The sequence below is a fragment of the Stenella coeruleoalba genome, assembly GCF_951394435.1.
Source record: "Stenella coeruleoalba genome assembly, chromosome: 15".
Taxonomy (NCBI): Eukaryota; Metazoa; Chordata; class Mammalia; order Artiodactyla; family Delphinidae; genus Stenella; species Stenella coeruleoalba.
The window spans coordinates 72,120,715-72,142,112 of record NC_137161.1 but is presented as its reverse complement, the minus strand read 5'-3'; the positions used below and the strand labels follow the sequence as shown (position 1 = coordinate 72,142,112).

The 21,398-nt window shown below is 49.3% G+C and overlaps 1 protein-coding gene across 1 annotated transcript; it reads left to right on the top strand.

Annotated features, from left to right (window-relative positions):
• Nucleotides 1-2,067: 2,067 nt before the first annotated feature.
• QPRT (quinolinate phosphoribosyltransferase) lies at nucleotides 2,068-14,921 on the top strand (the record flags this gene model as incomplete). Its single annotated transcript, XM_079944428.1, has 4 exons — nucleotides 2,068-2,080; nucleotides 13,381-13,916; nucleotides 14,492-14,623; nucleotides 14,703-14,921. 4 exons carry the CDS (start codon nucleotides 2,068-2,070, stop codon nucleotides 14,919-14,921), a joined length of 900 nt encoding a protein of 299 aa, XP_079800554.1.
• Nucleotides 14,922-21,398: the final 6,477 nt, after the last annotated feature.

The window sequence follows — 21,398 nt, the reverse complement described above, 5'->3', positions numbered from 1 at the left end:
CATTCATTAGGTTGTAGCCCCTTCAAGTCCACCTGTCATCTTTGTGGCTCCAGAGGCCAGAGCCTGGCATGTCTACCTAATATGTGTTTACTGAATGGAGAGGTGAACGGATTAATGAATGAGCAAACAGTGGTTTTCAAGTAAACCATGGCAAGGTCATATCTGTCCTTTGAATGAAACTGGCATCCAGGAGCATGGCCTGAGGCAGTGGGACCTGAGACGGGAGCATTAGTCTAGTTCAAGTTAGATAGAGTGGGAGTCTGGCCTAAGGTGAAAGAAGAGGTCAGGTTTGAAATATATTTATTCAGAGAATAATTGACTGTTGAGGTGATGGGGGAAGAATGAGGTTAGACTCTTAAAGTTTCTGTCTTGGAAAATGGAGGAGGTGCTGACATCACTATGTGGAAATGCAAAGAGGTGAGCAGTTTGGGGGGAAAACATGAGTATTTATTTATTTATTTATTTATTTATATTTTGGCCACGCCACGCACTTTGCAGCATCTTAGTTCCCCGACCAGGGATTGAATCTGGGCCACAGCAGTGAAAACACTGAATCCTAGCCACTCGACAACCAGGGAACTCCCCATGAGGGGTGTTAGAAGTAGAGGCCTGGAAGTTGCAAGGGAAGTCAGAGCTGGAGATATAGATTAAGGAGTTATCTGATGTTAGATAGCAATTTAAATAACGGCATTGGTGGATAAATGCATAAACTGTATAGAATGAGAAAAGGAGAGAGCTGTGGAGAGAAGCTTCATGTGTTAGTCAGGGCAGGCTAAGTGCTGTAACAAACAACCCCCAATTCTCAGGGGTAGAACTCAAGAGAAGCTTTTTCCTTGCTTATGTAACAATTTAATGTTGGCATTTGGAGGGTAACCTTCCATGAGGTCATTCAGGGACCCAGACTCCTTCCATCGTGTGGCTCTGTCATTCCCAGGGAGGATCATGGGAAGACTAGAGCGACACGCATCACTTTTGCTCACATTCCATTGGACAGAATTCAGTCATATGGTGGCCTCCATGCAAAGGAGGCTGGGAAATGTAGTTTAGCTTGTGCCCAAGAGGAAAAGAGGAGCAGTCCCGCCACACTGAGGGGACACCACAGTTTGAAGGCTGCCTGTAGGAAGAAGGACCTGCAGGAAACAGAAAAGAGCCTTTAAGAGAGAAACCAGGAGAAAATGACGTCTGGGGGGGAAAAAGGGAGAAATAGTTTGGAGAAGGGCTGTCAGGAGCTGACCTGGACTAGAGTGAGGCAAGCAAGGCAGTAAGGTGTAAAATGGAGCTTGAGAGTGAGGCCTTCTTCAGTTTTGTGCCCCAGGACCCTTGCTTGCCTCACCCAAGTCCAAGTCCTGGCAGGGTCACATGCTGCAGAGGCAGAAATGGGAGAAGGCTGGGAAGAGGCCAGTGTCTGGCCATCAGTGGTCCCAGAGACTTTAGCAAGTGGTTCTGATGAAGAACTGGAGTCCCCAGCACTTCTGGGACAGGAACTTGCCTGAAGTCACAGTACAATAATTGGCAGTTTCCTGGTTTTCTTGTTCAGAAGCCCGGCTCTGATCTGCTCAGGGCCCTTAAAGTACCTTGGGAAGAAGGAAGAAAAGGAATGTGGCTTTTTGTTGAGTTTCTACTCTGTGTCACCCGCAGAGTTTTTTCGCTTGATTCTCAGTTGAAGCCATGAGGTTGGTATTATCCCATTTTACAGCTAAGGAAATGGAGGCGCAGAAAAAGGTAAAGAAGTATTTGAGATCAAAAAGAAGGGAAGTAGGATTTCCCCAGTGCACCATCAAAAACTCTCTCCAGCCATCAGAGGGAGCACACCCTGGGGCAGGGTTAAGGAGGCTGGGTGAGTGGAGAGAACAGGGCCGAGGCTCAGAGAGGAGAGGACTTCTGAGTTATATGACTGAGTGTCCTGGAGGCCAGAGGGAGCCCCAGAGAACCAGGGCAGGGCCGGTCAGGGATGGTCAGACCGGCCCCTCCCTCTCCCCCTCCCGCCCCACCCCCTCCCCCAGTCTCCGGCCTCTCCAAACACTAGACGGAGCTGTGGGCACACCAGTCGGCCAGCTCCAGGCTGTCATGGACCCTGAAGGTAAAGAAGCCTCCCAGATCTCTCTCCCCTGTATCCCTGCATCACCACCTGCCCCTCTCCTGTCCATCACCCATCCCATCTTATCTCCGTCCCCATCCCCCACCTTCCCCAAGTCTTCGCTGGTCTCTAACTACTCTCTTACCCCTCCCCCATCTCCCTCCAACCTCTCTGAACCCAAGCACTCCTTTCTGCCCTGCAAAGACCTCTTCTCACTCTTCTTTATCCTTCTACAATAGGTTCCCAAGTGAGCTCTGGGGAAGAAAGGGGCTTGAGCCCCAGGAAATTCAGGGGTGGCCTGGAGTAGGCCACGTCTCCTGGGGACTGAAGGGGCCGGGCAGTGGGAGGCTGGACCTGGAGCAGCTCTGGACTTTGCCCCTCACTAGCAGCTCTGGAGGAGTGAGGCAAAGTCCTGTCCCATCCGCTTCGGGGTGGGGGAAGGGAGCCTGAGTCCTGTGATCCCTGTGATTCCTGTGCATGTGGGGAGTGACATTGTGAAGGAGGCTGGATGCAGGATGATACACGCCAGGCTCTGGAGTCAAAAGGCTCCTGTTTGAATCCCAGCTCCACCAGGAACAGACAGTGTGTTCTTGAGCAAGTCACTTGATGTCTCAGAGCCTCACTTCCTTGTATTGCAATATCTGCAAAATGACAATAATAGTTCCCTGCTCACCAGGTTGGGGATATGGGCGAGCGGGAAACGACATGAGCATGGAGGGCTCCCTGCAGTTTCACATTCCCCTCCCTGGGCTTCTCCTTCCCCAGCTCTGACCTTCCTCCCCTGGTCTAGGGCTTCTGCTGGCCCCATACCCAGCCCCTCTGGCTTGGCCGTGGAACCAGCTTTTGGGGGTCCAGACTACTTCTTGGTTTAGAAATGATCTCAGAGTCGGAGCCTGGGTTCAAGTCCCATCCCTGCCACCTGCTAGTTGTGTGACCTCAGACAAGATGCTTAGCCTCGCTCTGCCTCGGTTTCCTCATTGATCGAGTGAAAGCAGTGTCTTCCCTTGGGTTGTGGGGAGGACGAAATGAGATCATACACGCCGAGCACCTGGCACAGAAATCCCTCAGCGGTTATGCTGGAGCCATATCCATCACTCCAGTCTGCCTCTGCAGTCCTGAGCCTGCCCCAGGTTCCAGTTCCATTTTGGGGACATGTCCCTGGCGTGTCAAAATCAAAGTCCTCCCCTACACCAGTTCCGTTTCTATTCGTGCCTCACCAGCCTCCTACTCGGACTGGAAACCTCAGGGTCACTCTCCCTTGAACCCCAATATCCAGACAGTTGCTGCATCCTGTGGATTTACCCCCACGTCTTTCTGTTCCCACCTCCCTCTGACGGAGCCTTCCTCTGCCTGGCAGCCTTCACGCACGTGATGACACTGATGTTTAACGCTGGGCCAGGCCAGAAGTGTCGGCTCTGGGATCACTGACCTGCGGGAATTAAACCAGGAGGGAGTAGTCGAGTCAGGGGGTGAGGCAAAGGCTGGGGACATGGGGCAAATGAGGGGCGAGGACAGAGTTGGGGCAGAAGCAGATGGCAGGCCGGGGGCGAGGTGTGAGGGGGGGGGCCAGGTCTGGAGGCATGGTGTGCAGGGAGCGGTCCCCTTACAGATGCCCTGCCCTTACATTTTACCGGGACTCACTGCTTCCTGGTCCAGGCTGTTGCAACAGCCTTGCAACTTACATCTTTCAAAAATGCTAGGCACAACTTAAACATTTAAACTCACAAGTGCATTTTTGATCAAGTGACTGCTGATCAAAAATCTTACGGATTTTCCACTGCTCATTGAATGAGAACCTCACTGTTTCCTATCATTCAGGGCGCTCAGTCTGGCCCCGTCCTACCACTCAGCCCTCTCTCTCGCTACCTTCCACGTGCAACTTCACCGACATATACCCCAGGCCTCCCCCTGCTGGGCCTTTGCTCTCTCCCATTCTCTCTGCTTGGCGGGGCCTTCCTCTCACCTGTCCAATGCCAGCCTAGTCTCAGAGCCAACCTTCCTGAGTCTTCTCTTACTGCTCTTGTATCTTAACGACAGGTCATCTCTCCTTGCTCTGAAACCCTATAGGTCATTTTACCACTTGTGTGACGGGCAATCGCATCTGGCTCTATTTGGAGGTCATTTCTCCTCTCTAGGGAGAGAAGGGGAAAAGGAAAGAACATTTATCTGGAAGCTGGGATGCTAACCAGCCTCTGTCTCCCTCTGGTGTTTGCCAAATGGATCAACAAATAAATAGATGGGAGAACAAAATTGCCGGGAGTCAGACACCTGGGTTCAAAGGCATCTGGCTGGGCATCGGCTCAGGCACTTGACGTGAATCGCCCATTCCCTCCTCGTTGTAGCCCTGTGACTTCCTCATGAAACTGACTCTCAGAGAGGTTAGGAAATTGCCTAGGGTCACCCAGCATGTAGGTGATGGAGCTGGGATTCAAACCAGGCGTTTCTGAACGCCCAACCCAAGCTCTTCCTACTACACCAAGGACAGAGCCCTGGATTCTTGGGTGTGGCTTGCAGAGCTCTGTGAATAGTGACATAATAAATATATAATAATATAAAGTATAATTTTGTGCTCAGTGTGGTGAGGTTGGGTACATGAGGGGACTCTGGGGCCAGCCCGCCTAGACTTATGATCCTGCCTCCACACTTCCCAGCTGTGTGAACTTTGGGCAAATTACTTGCTTCTTCAGTGCCTCAGTTTCCTTATCTGTAAAATGGAGATAATAATGGTACCTACCTTATGAAGGTTGTTGTGAGGATTAAATGTGTTAATATATAGAATATGCTGGGAACAGTGCTTGGGAAGGACCATAAAAGTGTTAGCTGTTATTATTATTACACACGATGTCACTCCAGATTCTATTATAGACAAGTGGTAGCAGGCACAAGAGTTGTTTTTTTTGTTTGTTTTTTTTTTTGCGGTACGCGGGCCTCTCACTGTTGTGGCCTCTGCCGTTGCAGAGCACAGGCTCCGGACGCGCAGGCTCAGCGGCCATGGCTCACGGGCCTAGCCGCTCCGTGGCATGTGGGATCTTCCCGGACCGGGGCACGAACCCGTGTCTCTGGCATCGGCAGGCGGACTCTCAACCACTGCGCCACCAGGGAAGCCCAGCACCAGAGTTTTAAGAAAAACTTATAAAGGCAAAACCTTTAAAACTGATGTCTATCTATTTAATTTTTTTTCCTGTAAATTGGGGAAAACAATCATTACTTGGTTTTAGCTGGAACACTTTGTCAGCTTCGTATAACATCACTGTTGCTGCAAGCACAGGCCACATGGTTACACATCAAATTAAGAACAAAAACTTGTGATAATTTGTTTTAGTCCATTTGCAGACCCTGACTTTTTGCCCGTCCATCAAAGGCATGAATGAGTGTTTATTAAATGACTGAAGGAAAGATGCAGGGATGGAAGTTCTGATTCTGGCCCAGTCTCTCCCGGTACAGAGCCACTGGCCAGTTAGGGCAATATAGAAACACAGTAAAAGTCAGTCAACAATCCAGACAAGAATGGCACAAGTGCCAGTGGGGGAAAAAATCTTCAAATATTCTGCCAGAGTCAGTTTATCTATATCTATATCATTTTACATTATTTGTAAAGAGACAAATGCAGGAAATTTCCCCAGATGCTTTGGATCCCCTCAAGAACAGAGGCACCAATTTTAATAAAATTCTGGAATAACCCATTAAGAAAAGATTGCCTTGAGAGATCAAGGTTATACCCCACAGGGTAACACTGTAATCTCTGAAGTCCAGTCATCTTGAGAGAATATTTACATGTAACAACGGCAAGAATAAAAAGGGGACAGGGCGTTACAGCTGTTTCCTCTGTGCAGTCACTTCTCCTCAGGCAGCTGCAAAAACAGCCCCACTCCTCTCTGCAGTTCCTTTCGCGACAGTGGCTAATTAGGAGAGCCCTTATTTTCAAAGCTACCCACAGGAATCCCTTTTGTTGGAAATGCACGGGAGAGTTGGGGCCTAAAGAAAACCAGATGTATTTATTTTTCACGAACATTCTGCATTTACAGTAGGCGATCAGAACAGCTGATCTTGCCTAAGTGGGCAAGAGAGTAACCCGTGGGTGAAGGCTGTGTGGTTCTAAAACCACCTTCTGTGTGTGGACAGGGAAGACCAGGGTCCACGTCAATCATTTTCTTTTCTCTTTTTCTTTAATGTTTTGAATGGTTTGTTTGTTTGTTTGTTGGCCTCGCTGCATGGCCTGTGGGATCTCAGTTCCCCAACCAGGGATCGAACCCGTGCCTCCTGCAGGGAAAGCACAGAGTCCTGACCACTGGACGGCCAGGGAATTCCCATTTTCTAGCTCTGCTCCTTAGGTAATTTCCCTTTGCATTTCTGAGCCTAGGTTCTCTGCCTACAAATGGCCTTTACCATGAAGAAGGACAGGTAGGATTTGTGACATTGTATATATAGCAAGTGCCCGGCATCTGGTAGGCACCAGTGTATGGTAGCTATTGTTCTCTTCCTGCGGTTCAGAAGCTCTCAACTCTGCGACAAATTAGAATTAAATTACCACATTCCAGACCAGTTATATCAGAATCTCTGTGGGTGGGACCCAGACATTGCATTTGGCAAGGCTCTCCAGATAATTCCATTGTGTAGTCAAGGTGGAGAATCACTGCTCTATTCAGCCTAAAAAAACCTTCTTTGGGACTTCCCTGGTGGTCCAGTGGTTAAGACTCCATGTTTCCAATGCAAGGGGCGTGGGTTCGATCCCTTTTCAAGGAACTAAGATCCCGCATGGCATGTGGTGTGGCTGAAAAGAACAAAACAAAAAACTTTCCTTCACCCTATCTTAAGTGAGGGCCCTCTCTCTCCTTTTCTTATTTACCTATTTATTTTACTTTTTTATTATAGAGATTTCAAACATACACAAAAATAGACAGAAAAGTATGATGAATCCTCACGTACCCATCATCCAGCTTCAACAACCACCAAGTTTTGGCCAAGTCAGTCCCATCCATACCTTTTTCTTTTCTTTTCTTTTCTTTTTGGCTGCGCCACATGGCATGCGGGATCTTAGTTCCTCAACCAGGGATCGAACCTGTGCCCCCTGAAGTGGAAGCATGGATTCTTAACCACTGGACTGTCAGGGATGTCCCCACACCCTTTCTAATTTCTACCTTCCAAGATTACCTTAAAGTAAAACCAGCTGTCAAGTCTCTTCATACATAAACATCTCAGTATTTTAATATTTTTTATTATTTTTAAAAGATAAGGACTTTAAAAAATTAATTAATTATTGGCTGCATTGGGTCTTTTTAAAAAATTTTAATTTAATTTTTATTTATTTCATTTTTGGCTGAGTTGGGTCTTCGTTGTTGCGCGCGGGCTTTCTCTAGTTGCCGCGAGCGGGGGCTACAGGTCGTTGCAGTACGCGGGCTTCTCATTGTGGTGGCTTCTCTTTGTTGTGTAGCACGGGTGTTAGGCGCTCGGGCTCCAGTAGTTGTGGCACGTGGGCTCCGTAGTTGTGGCTCGTGGGCTCTAGAGCACAGGCTCAGTAGTTGTGGCGCACAGGCTTAGTTGCTCCGCGGCATGTGGAATCTTCCCGGGCCAGGGCTCGAATCCATGTCCCCTGCATCGGCAAGCGGATTCTTAACCACCGCGCCACCAGGAAAGGCCCAGGACTTTTCTTTTTATCCCAACCATAACCCACTTCAAAAAAAATTTCCTTAATGTTACCAAATACCCAGTCGGCATTCAGATTTTCAGTTGTTTCATAAAAGTTCTAATTTGGTTTCAATTTGTTTGTTTGAAGTAGTATCCAAATAAGATCCATACATTAGTTTTTCCCCAGCTCTGCCGCTGGTTAGTATGCATTTTCGACTCTTTTAATCTTTTGTTTTCCTTGCAATGTATGTGTTGAAGAAATTAGGTTATCTTCTGGAGAGTTTCCTATGGTTGTATCCTCGTGGTATAGTTTAACATGTTCCTCTGTCTTCTGGTTTTCTTGTAATTGGTGGTTGCGTCTAGAAGTCTGATCTGACTCCGGTTCAGCTGTTTTGGCAAGAGTATTGCATAGGTCGGGAGATGTTCCATCAGGAGCGCCTAGTATCTGGTTGTCTTTCTTCTGATGTTGGCTTTTGATCCAATACCTGGATTCACTGGGTTACTAGGGTTGCAAAATAGTTTCCTGCCTTTTGGCAGAGGATTGGTTCTTGTTCGTTTGTTCAAGTGGACAATTCAAAGCTTTTTAGTAAATTTACTGAGTTTATGCCACCATCATCATAGACCATTTCCATCACCCCAGTAAGATCCCACGTCATTTAATTTCCAGCCCCAGACCACCACTATTCTGATGTCTGTCTCTCTTAATTTGCCTTTTCTGGATGTTTCTTATAAACGGAGGGATACAACATACGGTCTTGTGTGAGCATTGCTTGTTAACCTTTCTGTGCATCTGAATCCCAGGTGGAGCATTTCCAAAACCTGGATGCATGGGAACCACCCCGGAAAGATTCTGATTCAGTTGATCCGGAATGCACCCAAGCAGCAGAGTTCAAAACGCTCCGCAGGTGATTCCAACGTGCAGCCCAGGCGGGGGACCCCTGCTTTCTCGACTTCTGCGGAGAGGAGCTGTCCATACCCCTCCCCCACTTCCTCACCTCCTGTCTGTTCCTTGACCATGACAATGTGGCTTCTGCCCCTACCACAAGGCATTAAGACTGCCCTGGCAAAGCCCTCCCAGGGGCTAAGTGCAATGCTCACTTGCAGCCTTCTTTCTTCTTCTTCTTCTTTTTTTTCTCTCAGCCTTTCTTCTGCTTTGCTTCGGCTCACACCCTACTTGCAACCCTCTTCTCCTTCCAGACATCCACTCCCTCCTGGTGGGACTTCTGTTTTTGACAGCCACGCCTCTGTGTGACATTCAAATCCTGGCGTTTCCCACAGCCCTCCTCTTTCACCCTGCCCTGGTGATCTTACCCACTCAGTGACCATCTGCACACGCTGGTGGCTCCAATTTCTCCATTCCTCACCCCCAAATCTCCTCTGAACTCCAGAACATTCTTCTACCTGTCCTCTGTGCACAGCCATCCACGTTTCCTGATGGCATCTCGACCTTAACATCTGCAAGACCAAAGGCATTCTGTTTATTTATTTATTTATTGGCCACACTGCGTGGCTTGCAGGATCTTAGTTCCCCGACCAGGGATCAAACCCGCGCCCCTGGCAGTGGAAGTGTGGAGTCCTAACCACTGGACGTCTGGGAAATTCCCCCAAAGTCATTCTTTTTCCCCAGCTCTGCCGCTCTGTCCTACGCTCTGACCCCCCCCCCCGGAGATCCAGTTTGTGTACCTGTAAAATGGGAATGAGCCTCTGTGGTGAGTTCCAAACGAGAGAGCGTCAGGGAGCTGAGGTGCCGTCGACTGGCCATCGCAGGGGCGCAGCCTGTGCGGGTTGCTAATTGCTGCCGAACCCCTCCTCCTCCCCAGCCTACCCTGAACAATTCTTTATGTCAGTTTTCAGCTACCCAGGATGGAAACCCCAGGTTTCTACGTCGTATTAGCTGCCAATTCCAGTAGATTCTACCTTAGAAAAAACTCTCCCATTTGCCCCGGCTTGCTCTTCCTTTGGTTACTGCCCCAATTCGAGCCTTCATCAGTTTCTGTCTGACCAACCGCCCCAGCCTCCTTTTGTCTCCCAGCCCATCTCCATTTGGTGGCTGAAGTGACCTTTCTAGAACAAAATCATAATCATATCATTCCCTCATTTAAAATTCTGTGATGGCTCCCGGGCTCTGTCCACATTCCTCAGGTAATTGGTTTAGTCCCTTTTTCACTCTGGCCTCAGGCCCGAGACATTTCTCCCATGAATCCTACTCAGCACCCCGTTACCTCCTCGCTTTATTTTCTTGCTTTTGAACCTTGAACACGTGCTGTTTCAGTCCGAAATGTCTTGCCCTCCCTCCTCCCCACGCCCCCCACCCCTGCCTGGCAAACATTACTCATCCTTCAAGGCCACTAAAACTTCCCCCTTCCCCAGGGACATTTAGTCATTTCTTCCTCTTTGCTCCCACGACTCTTGGTAAATACTTCAGTCATCTCACCAGCAAACACACCTACAATGTTCCTGAAGGCTTTGCAAATATTAACTCCCTTAATTTTCATAAGAAGCCTATGAGGTGTTATCCCCGTTACAGTTGGGACAACGAAGGCCCCCGATAGGTTGAGTCTCTTGCCCGAGATCACTTAGCTAAAAGTGACAGAGGCAGTATTGAAAGCCAGGCCGAGTGGCCCCGGAGTCTGGGCTGTGATTCCACAGTGCGTCCTCTCTGCTCAGAGAACTATCATCAAACACTTAGTATTAAACTAAACAATATGAAATTGCCAATATTTGACCGTTGACCTATACAAGCAGCACATTTGTCTTTGTCTGGGTCAGCGTGCTAGGCACTTGGGATACAGCAGACAACTCAGTGGACATTTTGGCCCCAGACAGAAAACACCAGCAGAGGATGACATTGGGGGATGAACAAGGAGCTGGGTGAGCATGTGACCTGATTTAGGAGGTCTGTGAGAGCACCCGGCTGAAGAAGTGATATCTAAGAGAAGGTCTGAAGTTGAGTGAGAGGTGAAGGGGCAGTTTGGGGTGAGGGTGAGGAAAGGGACTTCTAGCAGAAGGCTCAGCCTTGGAACAGCATAAGCGAAGGCCTGAAAGCTAAGAGAAAGAGCTGCTCTCTCTGTCACCTAGCAATGAAGACCTGGCACAGAGCAGGTGCTCAACAAGGATTTGTCCAAAGAATCAACGAAAAATGGAAAGAAGTCAAGAGAGCTGGCGCTAATACAATGAAAGTGAGGCTTTAAGCAGGAGAGTGATGCGCTTAAATTTCCTTTTTTTATGGTTTGATTTTAAAGTCAGGTTTAATAGGTATAACCACAGACAGTAAAATTCACCCTTTTCTGTGTAAAGCTCTATGAGTCTTGACAAAGGCATCAGTGTTATAGCCACCATCACAGACAAGATCTAGACTAGTTCAATCACATCCCAAAACTTGGTGCTGCCCCCTTTGCGGCCAGCCCCTCCGCTCCCCCCTCCCCAGGCAGCCACTGGCCTGTTCTCTGTTGCTATCTTTTTTTTTTTCCTTTTCCAGAATATAGTCATATAGATGGACACAAATAGCATGTCACCTTTTGAATCTGGCTTCATAGAATAATACATTTGAGATGTGTGCCTATTGGGTGTATCAGTAGTTGGTTCCTTTTTTTTTTATTGCCGAGTAGAATTCCATTGTATACATGCATCACAGTTTGTTTATCTAATACTCACCAGTCCAAGGATTCAAATTAACTTTAAAAGCAAACAGTGAATCTAAAAAAAAAAAAAAAAAAGAGTGGATATATGTATATGTATAACTGATTCACTTTGCTGTACACCTGAAACTCACACAACATATGAATCAAATATACGCCAATAAAAATTTAAAAAAAAAGCAAACATCACGGCACCTGGTCTGAATGGAGTGGGGGCCTTTGCATCCATCTCTGCTGTTCGTTCACTGGCCTTTTGCCTGGCGGGACCGCGAACGGTGGAGGCAGGGACTATATTTTTTTCCCTATCACCGACTTTGTTCTTAGCATCTGGCCCACAGCTGGCTCTGAGTGAGAATGAAAGCCACGTGGGGCAGCTGTGGGCGGGAACTTTGGGGAGGAGGGTCAGGTGCGATAACTGAGGTCTGTGGCTGCTGGTGGGGGACAGGCTCTTGTCGTTGGGGAAGAAGGGCTGGACAAGAAGGGCGCTCCTTCTGTGAGTAGAGCAAGCCAGAATGTCTGGCCTTAACTTCAGCTTGGAGCAGAAGTGGGGGAAACAAAACTAAACTAAATAATACCTCTTCACATGCTATCGAATTGTCTACCCCTCCCCCGGGCAGCGAAGCCCACCTATGGCACCGCCCACGAGACTGCAGGTCTTCTCTTGGCCGACAGATGGCGATGTTGCACTGCGCCTGAGCTCGGCCTCTGCGGTCACCCCATTCATTTCAACAGAGGCAGCGGCCCATCAACGTGGCACGCCGACGGGAAGGACCTCAGAGACCACCTTGTCCTTAACACTTATTTTACAGGCAAAGGGCTCACCCACACTCCTGAAGCTCTGTCTCGCAGAGCAGGGGCTCAAACCCAATTTCCCCGTGCTCTTTCCTCCTTATACAACCCCATCTCTAGAGAGGTGACAGTTTTTTTAAACATCAGGTGAAGGAGAGGTTTTCAAGCTAGGGGGCAAAGGTGGAGGAACAGATGGCCATGGCCACAAGGCCTGGCCAGTCTCACTCTGCTGTCAGTATGCTGTGCGACCTCAGCTGACTTGCCTTTCTTCTCTGGTCCTCAGTCTCCACATCTGTAAAAAGCTGAACTTCCAGCTTTAAAATTCTTGGTGCTATAGAGAAGGCAGGGATGGGAAAGACACACAGCTTACATTCTCCTGGGGGCTTCAGCTAGTAAATAACCGATCCTTCTATGCAAGGCAGACGGAAAGTCAAGAGTGGCTTTTTAAATTTATTTTTTATTCGTTTTAAAATAAATTTTATTTATTTATGTATATATGTGTGTATGTATTGTCTGCGTCGGGTCTTCCTTGCTGCGCGCGGGCTTTCTCTAGATGTGGCGAGCGGGGGCTACTCTTCGTTGTAGTGCGCAGGCTTCTCATTGCAGTGGCTTCTTTTGTTGTGGAGCATGTGCTCTAGGCGCGCAGGTTCAGTAGTTGTGGCGCATGGGCTCAGTAGTTATGGCTCGTGGGCTCTAGAGCTCAGGCTCAGTAGTTGTGGCGCACGGGCTTAGTTGCCCCACAGCATGGGGGATCTTCCCAGACCAGGGCTCGAACCCGTGTCTCCTGCATTGGCAGGCAGATTCTTAACCACTGCGCCATCAGGGAAGCCCAGAATGGCTTTTAGGTGGCTGCATTTCTCTTCCACTGGTGAATAGCTGTTGGTCTAGCACTAGGTTTACCAGATAAATTACAGGGCACTCGGTTAAATTTGAATTTCAGATAACTGACAGATAATTTTAAGAATAAGTATGTTCTAAATATAGCCTAGAATATATTTATGCTAAAAAAGCTTTGATGTTTGTCAGAAATTTAAATTTAACTAGGTGTCCTATATTTTTATTTGGTCAACTGACAACCTTGTTCAGCTCACAAGGCCCACCCAGTGCCTCAGCCCCTCTCCTGGAACCCCCAGGTCTTCACCCTGATTGGCTAGTGCCCAATTCAGCCTGTTGTTAGGTATTTTGACAATCACCCCTGACTACCAGAAAGGCAGCCAAAATGTAACACTGCTCTCTTTTTTTCCCTCCTAGGTCTGGCACTCCTGCTGCCCCCTGCCACTCTAGCCGCCTTGGCAGAAAGCTGGCTTCGAGAGGACTGCCCAGGCCTCAACCACATGGCCTTGGTCACGGGGGCAGCCTCCTCACAGGCGGTGCTGTGGGCCAAGTCCCCCGGGGTGCTGGCTGGGAGGCCCTTCTTTGATGCTATCTTTGCCCAAGTCAACTGCCAGGTCTCCTGGTTCCTCCCTGAGGGATCAAAACTGGTGCCTGTGGCCAAGGTGGCCGAGGTCCGGGGCCCTGCCCACTACCTGCTGCTGGGGGAGCGGGTGGCCCTTAATATGTTGGCCCGCTGCAGTGGAGTTGCCAGCGCTGCCGCTGCTGCTGTGGAGACCGCCAGGGGGACCGGCTGGGCCGGGCATGTGGCAGGCACGAGGAAGACGACGCCAGGCTTCCGGCTGGTGGAGAAGTATGGGCTCCTAGTGGGCGGGGCCGCCTCCCACCGCTACGACTTGGGAGGGCTGGTGATGGTGAAGGACAACCACATCGTGGCAGCTGGTGGTGTGGAAAAGGTGTCTGTCTGTCCAGCTGAGCCCCTGCCCTGGCCCTGCTCCAGCCATCCCGCCAGCATTGCCCTTCCCTCTACCAGGGACCCCCAACCACTCCCTGGCAAATAGTAATGGCCTGGGAGTTGGGGCATGCAAGACTCCTTGACCCCTCAGTGGTTCCATCTGTAAAATGAACGGTTGGACTTGCTTCTTCACCAGCGTTCTTCTGCTGGTCGGTATGATATTCAAGGGAAAAGGACGAACTATTGGGAACCCAGTGTTGGGCAGGTCACTCTAGCTCCCTGGACCTGTTTCCCGTCTATGAAAATGTTCTTGAAGACCCTTTCCAGTCTTAATGTTCTGAGTCAATTGAACTCAGGTCCAAATGCCAAATAGTGCTGGATTTGGCCATTTTCTTAACCCACAGAAGTGGTAATTTCACGTGGTTTCACCTAATATGCGAGAAGCCATTTCGATGCCTGGTTTCCTCATTAACCCCAAGCTCGTTATCCATCTGGAGCCTCTCGAATGCCAGTCCCAGCTCATTTGCCCAGGGCTGGCTGCCACCCGTTCTCACTCTCACCCTTGCCACCTGACAGGCGGTGAGGGGGGCCCGGCAGGCGGCCGACTTCTCCCTGAAGGTGGAGGTCGAGTGCAGCAGCCTGCAGGAGGCTGTGGATGCGGCCGAGGCAGGAGCAGACCTCGTCTTGCTGGACAACTTCAGGCCTGAGGTGAGGTGGCGTCTGCTTCCTGGGAAGAGGAAGGGGCTGGGGCGGGGGCTTTCACCTCTCGCTGGCTTGTGTCCCACAGGAGCTGCACCCCACGGCCGCGGCGCTGAAGGCCCGGTTCCCGAACGTGGGCGTGGAGGCGAGCGGGGGCATCACGCTGGACAGCCTCCCTCAGTTCTGTGGGCCCCATATCGATGTCATCTCTTTGGGGATGCTGACCCAGGCTGCCCCGGCCCTCGATTTCTCCCTCAAGCTGTTTGCCGAAGGGGCCACTCCAGTGCCCTACGCCCGCCGCTCCTAAAGCCAAGGAGGCTACACTGGCCGTGGGATAACACGGTTTCATGCAACTCTCACGATTTCACTTCTTTAAGTCCAGTGGCCAACAGAACACTCTCAAGTTAGCCTGGGCTAAAGTCCCACTCTGTCACATACTGCTTGTGGGACCTCGAAGGACTGACTTCACCTCTGCTCACCTCAGTTTCCTAATCTGTAAAATGGGTCTAGCCAACCTTATGGATTTCTTTGGATGATAATTAATGCAGAGTAAGTGCTTAGTAAATGTTAGAAATTACCATTATTGGGCTTCCCTGGTGGCACAATGGTTAAGAATCCACCTGCCAACGCAGGGGACACAGGTTTGAGTCCTGGTCCCATATGCCACGGGGCAACTAAGCCCGTGCACCACAACTACTGAGCCTGTGCTCTAGAGCCTGCGAGCCACAACTACTGAGCCCACGTGCCACAACTACTGAAGCCCGCGGGCCTAGAGCCCGTGCTCCACAGCAATAGAAGCCACTGCAATTAGAAGCCCGCGCACCGCAACAAAGAGTAGCCCCCGCTCGCCGCAACTAGAGAAAGCCACGCACAGCAACAAAGAACCAAAGTAGCCAAAAATAAATAAAGTTATTAAAAAGAAAAGAAATTACCATCATTCATCTGTTCTAAGAAGCACTTTTTTCCCCACACACACTGAAGTCATATTTGGTGTGTGGGAACAAATGGTGTAGTCAAGGGTGTCTAATGGTCACTGTCAGCCAGGCATTGGTTGTCACGTAGCCGTGTGGCCTGTGCCTGTGGCTTGTAGATCCAACATGATAACGATCTATGTGGAAAAGAACTCCTTCAACAAGTATAAAATAGAAATTGTAAGTGATAGGAAAGCACTGGTTTGACAATTTTCCTTTTGAGTAATAATAATATGTGTGTTTTATAATCAATGGCATCTTATATTTGAGGATATGTGATACCCGTTTTGATGCTCAGCTGGAACATTACACTTGGTCGATGCCCATGTTGTACTGGTTACTCAGTATTTCACCTCTTGCCTGTGGCTGCTGTTACCACCCTTTTGGTTGGAGGTGAGAAACCTGCTGATTCCTCACTCCTGGGCTCCCAAACAGACTCCATCACGCATCCCTCCCCAAATGAGACCCCCATTGGGTGCTGAAGGCCCTTTAGGATTTGGTTCCATGGGGATATCATTAGTTGGGAGAGGTACAGGGCAGCTGGGGCCAGAGCCAAGGTCAGTTAGGGAGTAAGGGAGGGTGGTGGGAGTCCGTGTTCAGACGTCAAACTTCCTTCCATGTTGAGTCAGGACTCAGAAGTCTAAGCAGTGGGTCTAAATGCAGTCCCCCAAATATGCATACACACACACACACCCCTGAGGTCTTGCCCACCTGTGTGGCCCCTCCTACCGTCACCTCAAGCCTAGGGTTCGCCTCTCTCTAACCCTTCTGGGTGGATCTGGGAGAAACCAGAGCATGAGGGCTCCCAAGGGTGAAGGTGGTCCCCAAGGTGACTCCTCCTGGAAGGGCTCCAGTCTGGAGCTGCCTCTCCCCTCCCAGAACCTACTCTCTCCTCTGCCCTTTGCCAGGAGGAGAGAAAAATGGGTCTCATCCACAGAGGTTCCTTCTTCAGGGGGAGTCTGGGGGTGCCAGTCTGCCCTGAGGGAGCTATTCTACCCCTTTGCTCCTTTCTCAACCTTGGAGACCAGCGATGGGCCAGGGGCAGATGAGCTACCTCAGATGTGAAAGCTCCAGACCGACCAAGACCTTCACCCTTCAAGCACCAAACACGCGGAGGAGCACCCTGGACTCCGTGCTTTCACTGCTGAGGGCCTGGGTTCAATCCCTGGTGCAGCCAAAAACAAAACAAACAAAAACCCCACAACAACACTGGGCAGAAGTGGACACTGCATTTGGTGATGTCCTGAACTGAAGGGGCCATTCTCACAGGACACAGCCCAGAGATGCCACCTGGGCTGTACCTGTGCTCTGTAATACACACCTCCATCTTGGGGCCCTCCTGTCCTTTTTCCAGGGAAAACATGGACACGCTCAGCTAGGCAGCCTTCCCTGCTCCAGGGACTTTAGATCTCTGAGTCCCAGCTCCTCAGATCTGAAGGGGAATTAACTGAACATTCAGAGAACTAGGGGCACTTCTGGGTGTCAGGACAGGACAGGGAAGTGGGGACCCAGGAAGAGCAGGGAACTGAAAGGCAAAACCTTGGGGATCTAGGAGGGAATCAGAGCCTAGTAGAGGCAGAAGGGGAGGTGTGTACCAGGAGTCTCAAACTCAAATGCCTCTAGGACTCAAGCAGATGTGACAGATGGGGGAGGCTAGAATAAGACATAGGGGCCCATGTAGCCAACTGGAGAATGCAGGCTGCATCCACAGCATCCCAATTAAAAAAGGAAAAAGCAAGCTGCCGGGCTGAGTCTCCAGCTCACCCTTGATCACAGAAGTGAACCAGCCCTACAGGAAGATCCCAGATTCGAGCCCTGGGTGGGGATTCCCTCACCAGTGGAAAAGAAAATGGATCCTGGGCAGGCAAAAGCAATCCATGCCCTCCTTGCAGGGGATGGATTTCTAGGCAGAGGAGACTGTGTGGGCAAAGGTTCAGGAGTGGGAAATGGCTAGGATTGTTTGGTGTAAGATTTGAAGCTGGGATCAGGAGAGGCGAGATGACTAGATGCTGGGCTGGGTCCAGACCACAAAATGGTAGGTCAGAGGACTTGGACTCTGTCCCGAGAACAGTCAGATTGAAGCTGGAAAGTGAGATAAGCATATTTGCGGGAAGATCTATTTGCGGGGGCCGGGGTGGCTGCAGGCAGACCAAGAGGAGGCTGATGTGGCCACTCAGAGGGCTTGAATGGGGGTCACGGCAATGGGTTGGCAAGAAGGGAAGGTAGGCAAGGGAAACAGCATCTGCAAAAGCTCAGAGGGCAGATGGAGCCTGATGGGTTCAGCGCAGTGGAAGAGTTGGGTGTGGCTGTGAGGGTGGGGAGACGGGGTGAGTGGCAGGAGAGGAATCTCCCATTTCACCTGGTGTCTATCTGGCTACACTGCCTTCTTGCCTGACCCGCCTAGGACTAGGCTTGGACGATTTCCCCAGGCTGCCCCACATGCAGTATAAAGCCCATGCCCATTAGAGCAAATGTGCCCCTCGAATCAGGTGCAAATCAGGTCAGCATGTAACGCATCATCACCGCCAGCTGGTGGGTGAGAAGGGAACACACATGTGACTGAGGGCTCCTGCTCAGCGCGCGTGGGTCTCTTTCTCAGTTAATGCTGGTGGGGGCAGGGATGTTAGCGTCTCCATTTGACTCATGAGGAAACTGAGGCTTTAGGAAGTTAAGAATGCTGCTCAGGGTCATAGATCAATAAAATGGTGAAGCAGGATTCAAAAATAAGTATTTGTTGAATGTCTACTACGTGCCAGGCACTATTCTAGACACTGGATATACAACAATGAGTAAACAGTGAAGAAGCCCTGTCCTCATGGAGTTTATATTCTAGCCGGGCTCTGTGGGAGCCTGGGGGTGTGGAGTGGGGGAGGGGAGAACAGACAATGAAAAAAATAGCTAAGAATACTGTCAAATCCCCTATGGCCACCAGAGGACACTTCAGTCACACCACCTTCCAATTCCAACTTCTGATTCCATCTTCCTTCCAGGTTCCAAAGATATTAGCCAAGGAGGCTATGAATGCTGTATAGCATCTGCTCAAGAAGGAAAGCTGAGGAGGGGTGTGCAGCAGTCTCATCTTCCACCCACTTTTCCAGCTTCATCTCCTCATCAGATCCCCACCCAACCGCCCAAGGTATCTCAGTGACTTCAAGGCCCTGTGTACTCCGGAGACGACCAAGACTCATTCACTCACCAGCCCATCCAGCCCCCCACCCTCACCCTCCTGCTAACATTTACCCACCTGCCCACCCCTCTTCCTCCTATCCTCCTGCCCATCCACCCCCGCCTTGCATCTACCCATCCCCCTTCCCACCCCTCCACCCACCCACCTACTGGGGTACTCAGTCTAGAGGGTCAGGGAAGACAAGAGGTCAGACCGGGTTGGCAGAGTCAGTGAACTCAATGGGCACGAGCTTTAGTGAGCCAAGGCCAGTGAAAGCTGAAAGCATTTAAAAACGGCAAGACATTATTAGCAAACCACACTATATCTGAAAAACATTCAACTTTGGACCTTTGAAAAATCCCACTGTGCTATTATGCGATGTGGACACGTATATTAATTTTATCGCTAGCCCTCCAAGACAATACGGTAGGTAAAACTCCATAAATGTTTCAGTACCGCCGTACTTTGTTCTAATCACTTCCTGAGGAACAGAACATTTTGGCAGTTAGTAAGTAACTGCTTTTAAGACCTGCTTTCTGAGGCCCTAAGTAACTCAGCTTGTAAGACCAGACTACAAAGATCTGAAGAGAATCTGATCGTGAAGCTGTGAATAACATCTCGCTGTGCACGTCAGATTTACCCCAGATAATGTGGGCTTTCTTTATTCAGGTAGGTAGTGCTCTTTGGATCCCTGGACCTAGTATAGCACACTTAGAAAATGATCAGAGGCAGAGATCCTCACGTGTACCTCTAGTTTGATGGGTCACTGGGTCACCTATTTCTTCTCCCAGCTCTTGAGCTAGAATTTTTCGAAGACTTAGCACCAACAAAGAACCATCCCATAAGTCACTTGCTTCTTGATGTTTGGCTGTTTTTCACCAAGGGAAAGATTCTCTTTTGGAATACCACATCAGTAGATAAAGAACAATGCTGGTTTCTTAAAGGCTGGATAAAAAGTCATGCTTCCCACATTAAAAAAACAAACAATAAAGGCCCCTGAACTGTAATCTCACCAAGAACCAAAAATATCTTATTTTTACTTTTTGCATGATTTGCTGTGTTTTCTCAGAATATTAGAAGCCAGAAGGGGAATTCATTGAGACTTGGCAGCTTTTTAGGTAAAGGACTGCACTAACGTATGTTTGTGTTATTGGTATAGTAATTACCCAAATACATGGGAGATTTCAAGGGCTAGACTAAGTCTTGCATTTTAAAATTCCAATCTAGTTCATTCCAATGGATGAAAAGTCCGTCAGGGGAAAGATAGAAGATGCAAAAGAACTGTTTCAGTGACCTATCTGAGGCAGCCATTCAGGGATGCTCTGTGTATGATAATTAAAACAGAACCAAAAAAGGTCCATACATCTTTCCTGACACGTCATTGATCCTCTCCTGTGTTTTCACTTGTTAACTATTGCTTGCCGGATGCGGTGAATTTCACCTTGCTCAGCACCAGATAGTCTTCTGTATGATTCGTTAGGCAGATCCAAAGCAGTGCTCAGTCTAGTGGATTATTTTCTACTGCTAAGCCAAGACTTTCCCGAGTGCACTGCCCAAGGCCTTGTGACATTTTCCAGTCTGGCTGGTGGGAAGAGGCCCTGGCTTCGTGTGAGGCCCTGGGCACTGCTGCCTTAGTCCTCTCACATGGCTCTTCTCTGGGCCTCAGGTGGTTTTCTCACACATGTGTGTTGATCAGTTCTTTGCTGAACAGTACGCAAGAAGGACCCACAGCAGATCTTGGGGTTCTCTCTTCTCTGAGCCCGCAGGTTGGAAACTCTCTCAAGCAGTAAGCTGGACAATCTTAAAAGGACAAGTCCCCTTTCCTTCCTCCCTCCCTCCTTCCCTCTCTCTCTCTCTCTTTTTTATATTTTGGCTGTGCCGCATACCTTGTAGGATCTCAGTTCCCTGACCAGGGATTGGACCCGGGCCATGGCAGTGATGGTGCCGGATTTCAACCACTAGGCCCCCAGGGAACTCCCTCCTCTGTTTTCCTTTCCCTCTGGGATTTCGTTGTTTTCATGACTGTCTTTCATTGCTTGGTGTTCAGTGTTTTGAAAACTGTTGTTCCGTGTGTTTTGTCTGGTTTGGTGGTGGCAGTGGAGGTTGTTTCAGGCAGAAGGGTAAACCCAGTCCCTGTTCCTCCACTTGGTGCAAAGGGGAGTCCTGGTGGCACCCGTATTCCTTGATGCTCCTCAGGTGGTGCCAGTGTGAGGCACCTCACAGACCTCTTTCTTCTGCCTGAAATGCTTCTCTCCATTGCATAGAATCTTTCATTATCTCCTCCCCTCTGTTTTCTCTGTTCTCTTTTTCTGGAACTTCTATTAGGTAAATATTGAATGAATTGATCCTTTATCTCTTAATGTTGCTTACCTGTTTTCCATTTCTTTGTCATTTTCCTCTACCTCCTGAGAGATGTTTAAAAACTTTTTCCTCCCACACCTTCCTTTAGAAGGAACTTTTTCATTTGGGCAATCAAATTTGCAATTTCCAAATTATATTAGAATTTCCAATTACAAAAGACATTATGATGCACTGCCTTCCCAGAAGCCTCTGCCGGTTTCCTAGTGTATTATCTTATTTATGTGTTTCCTCCAAGGCTGGTTGTCTTGTCTCTTCACCTTAATCCTTTTTCGGCGCCACTGAAAAT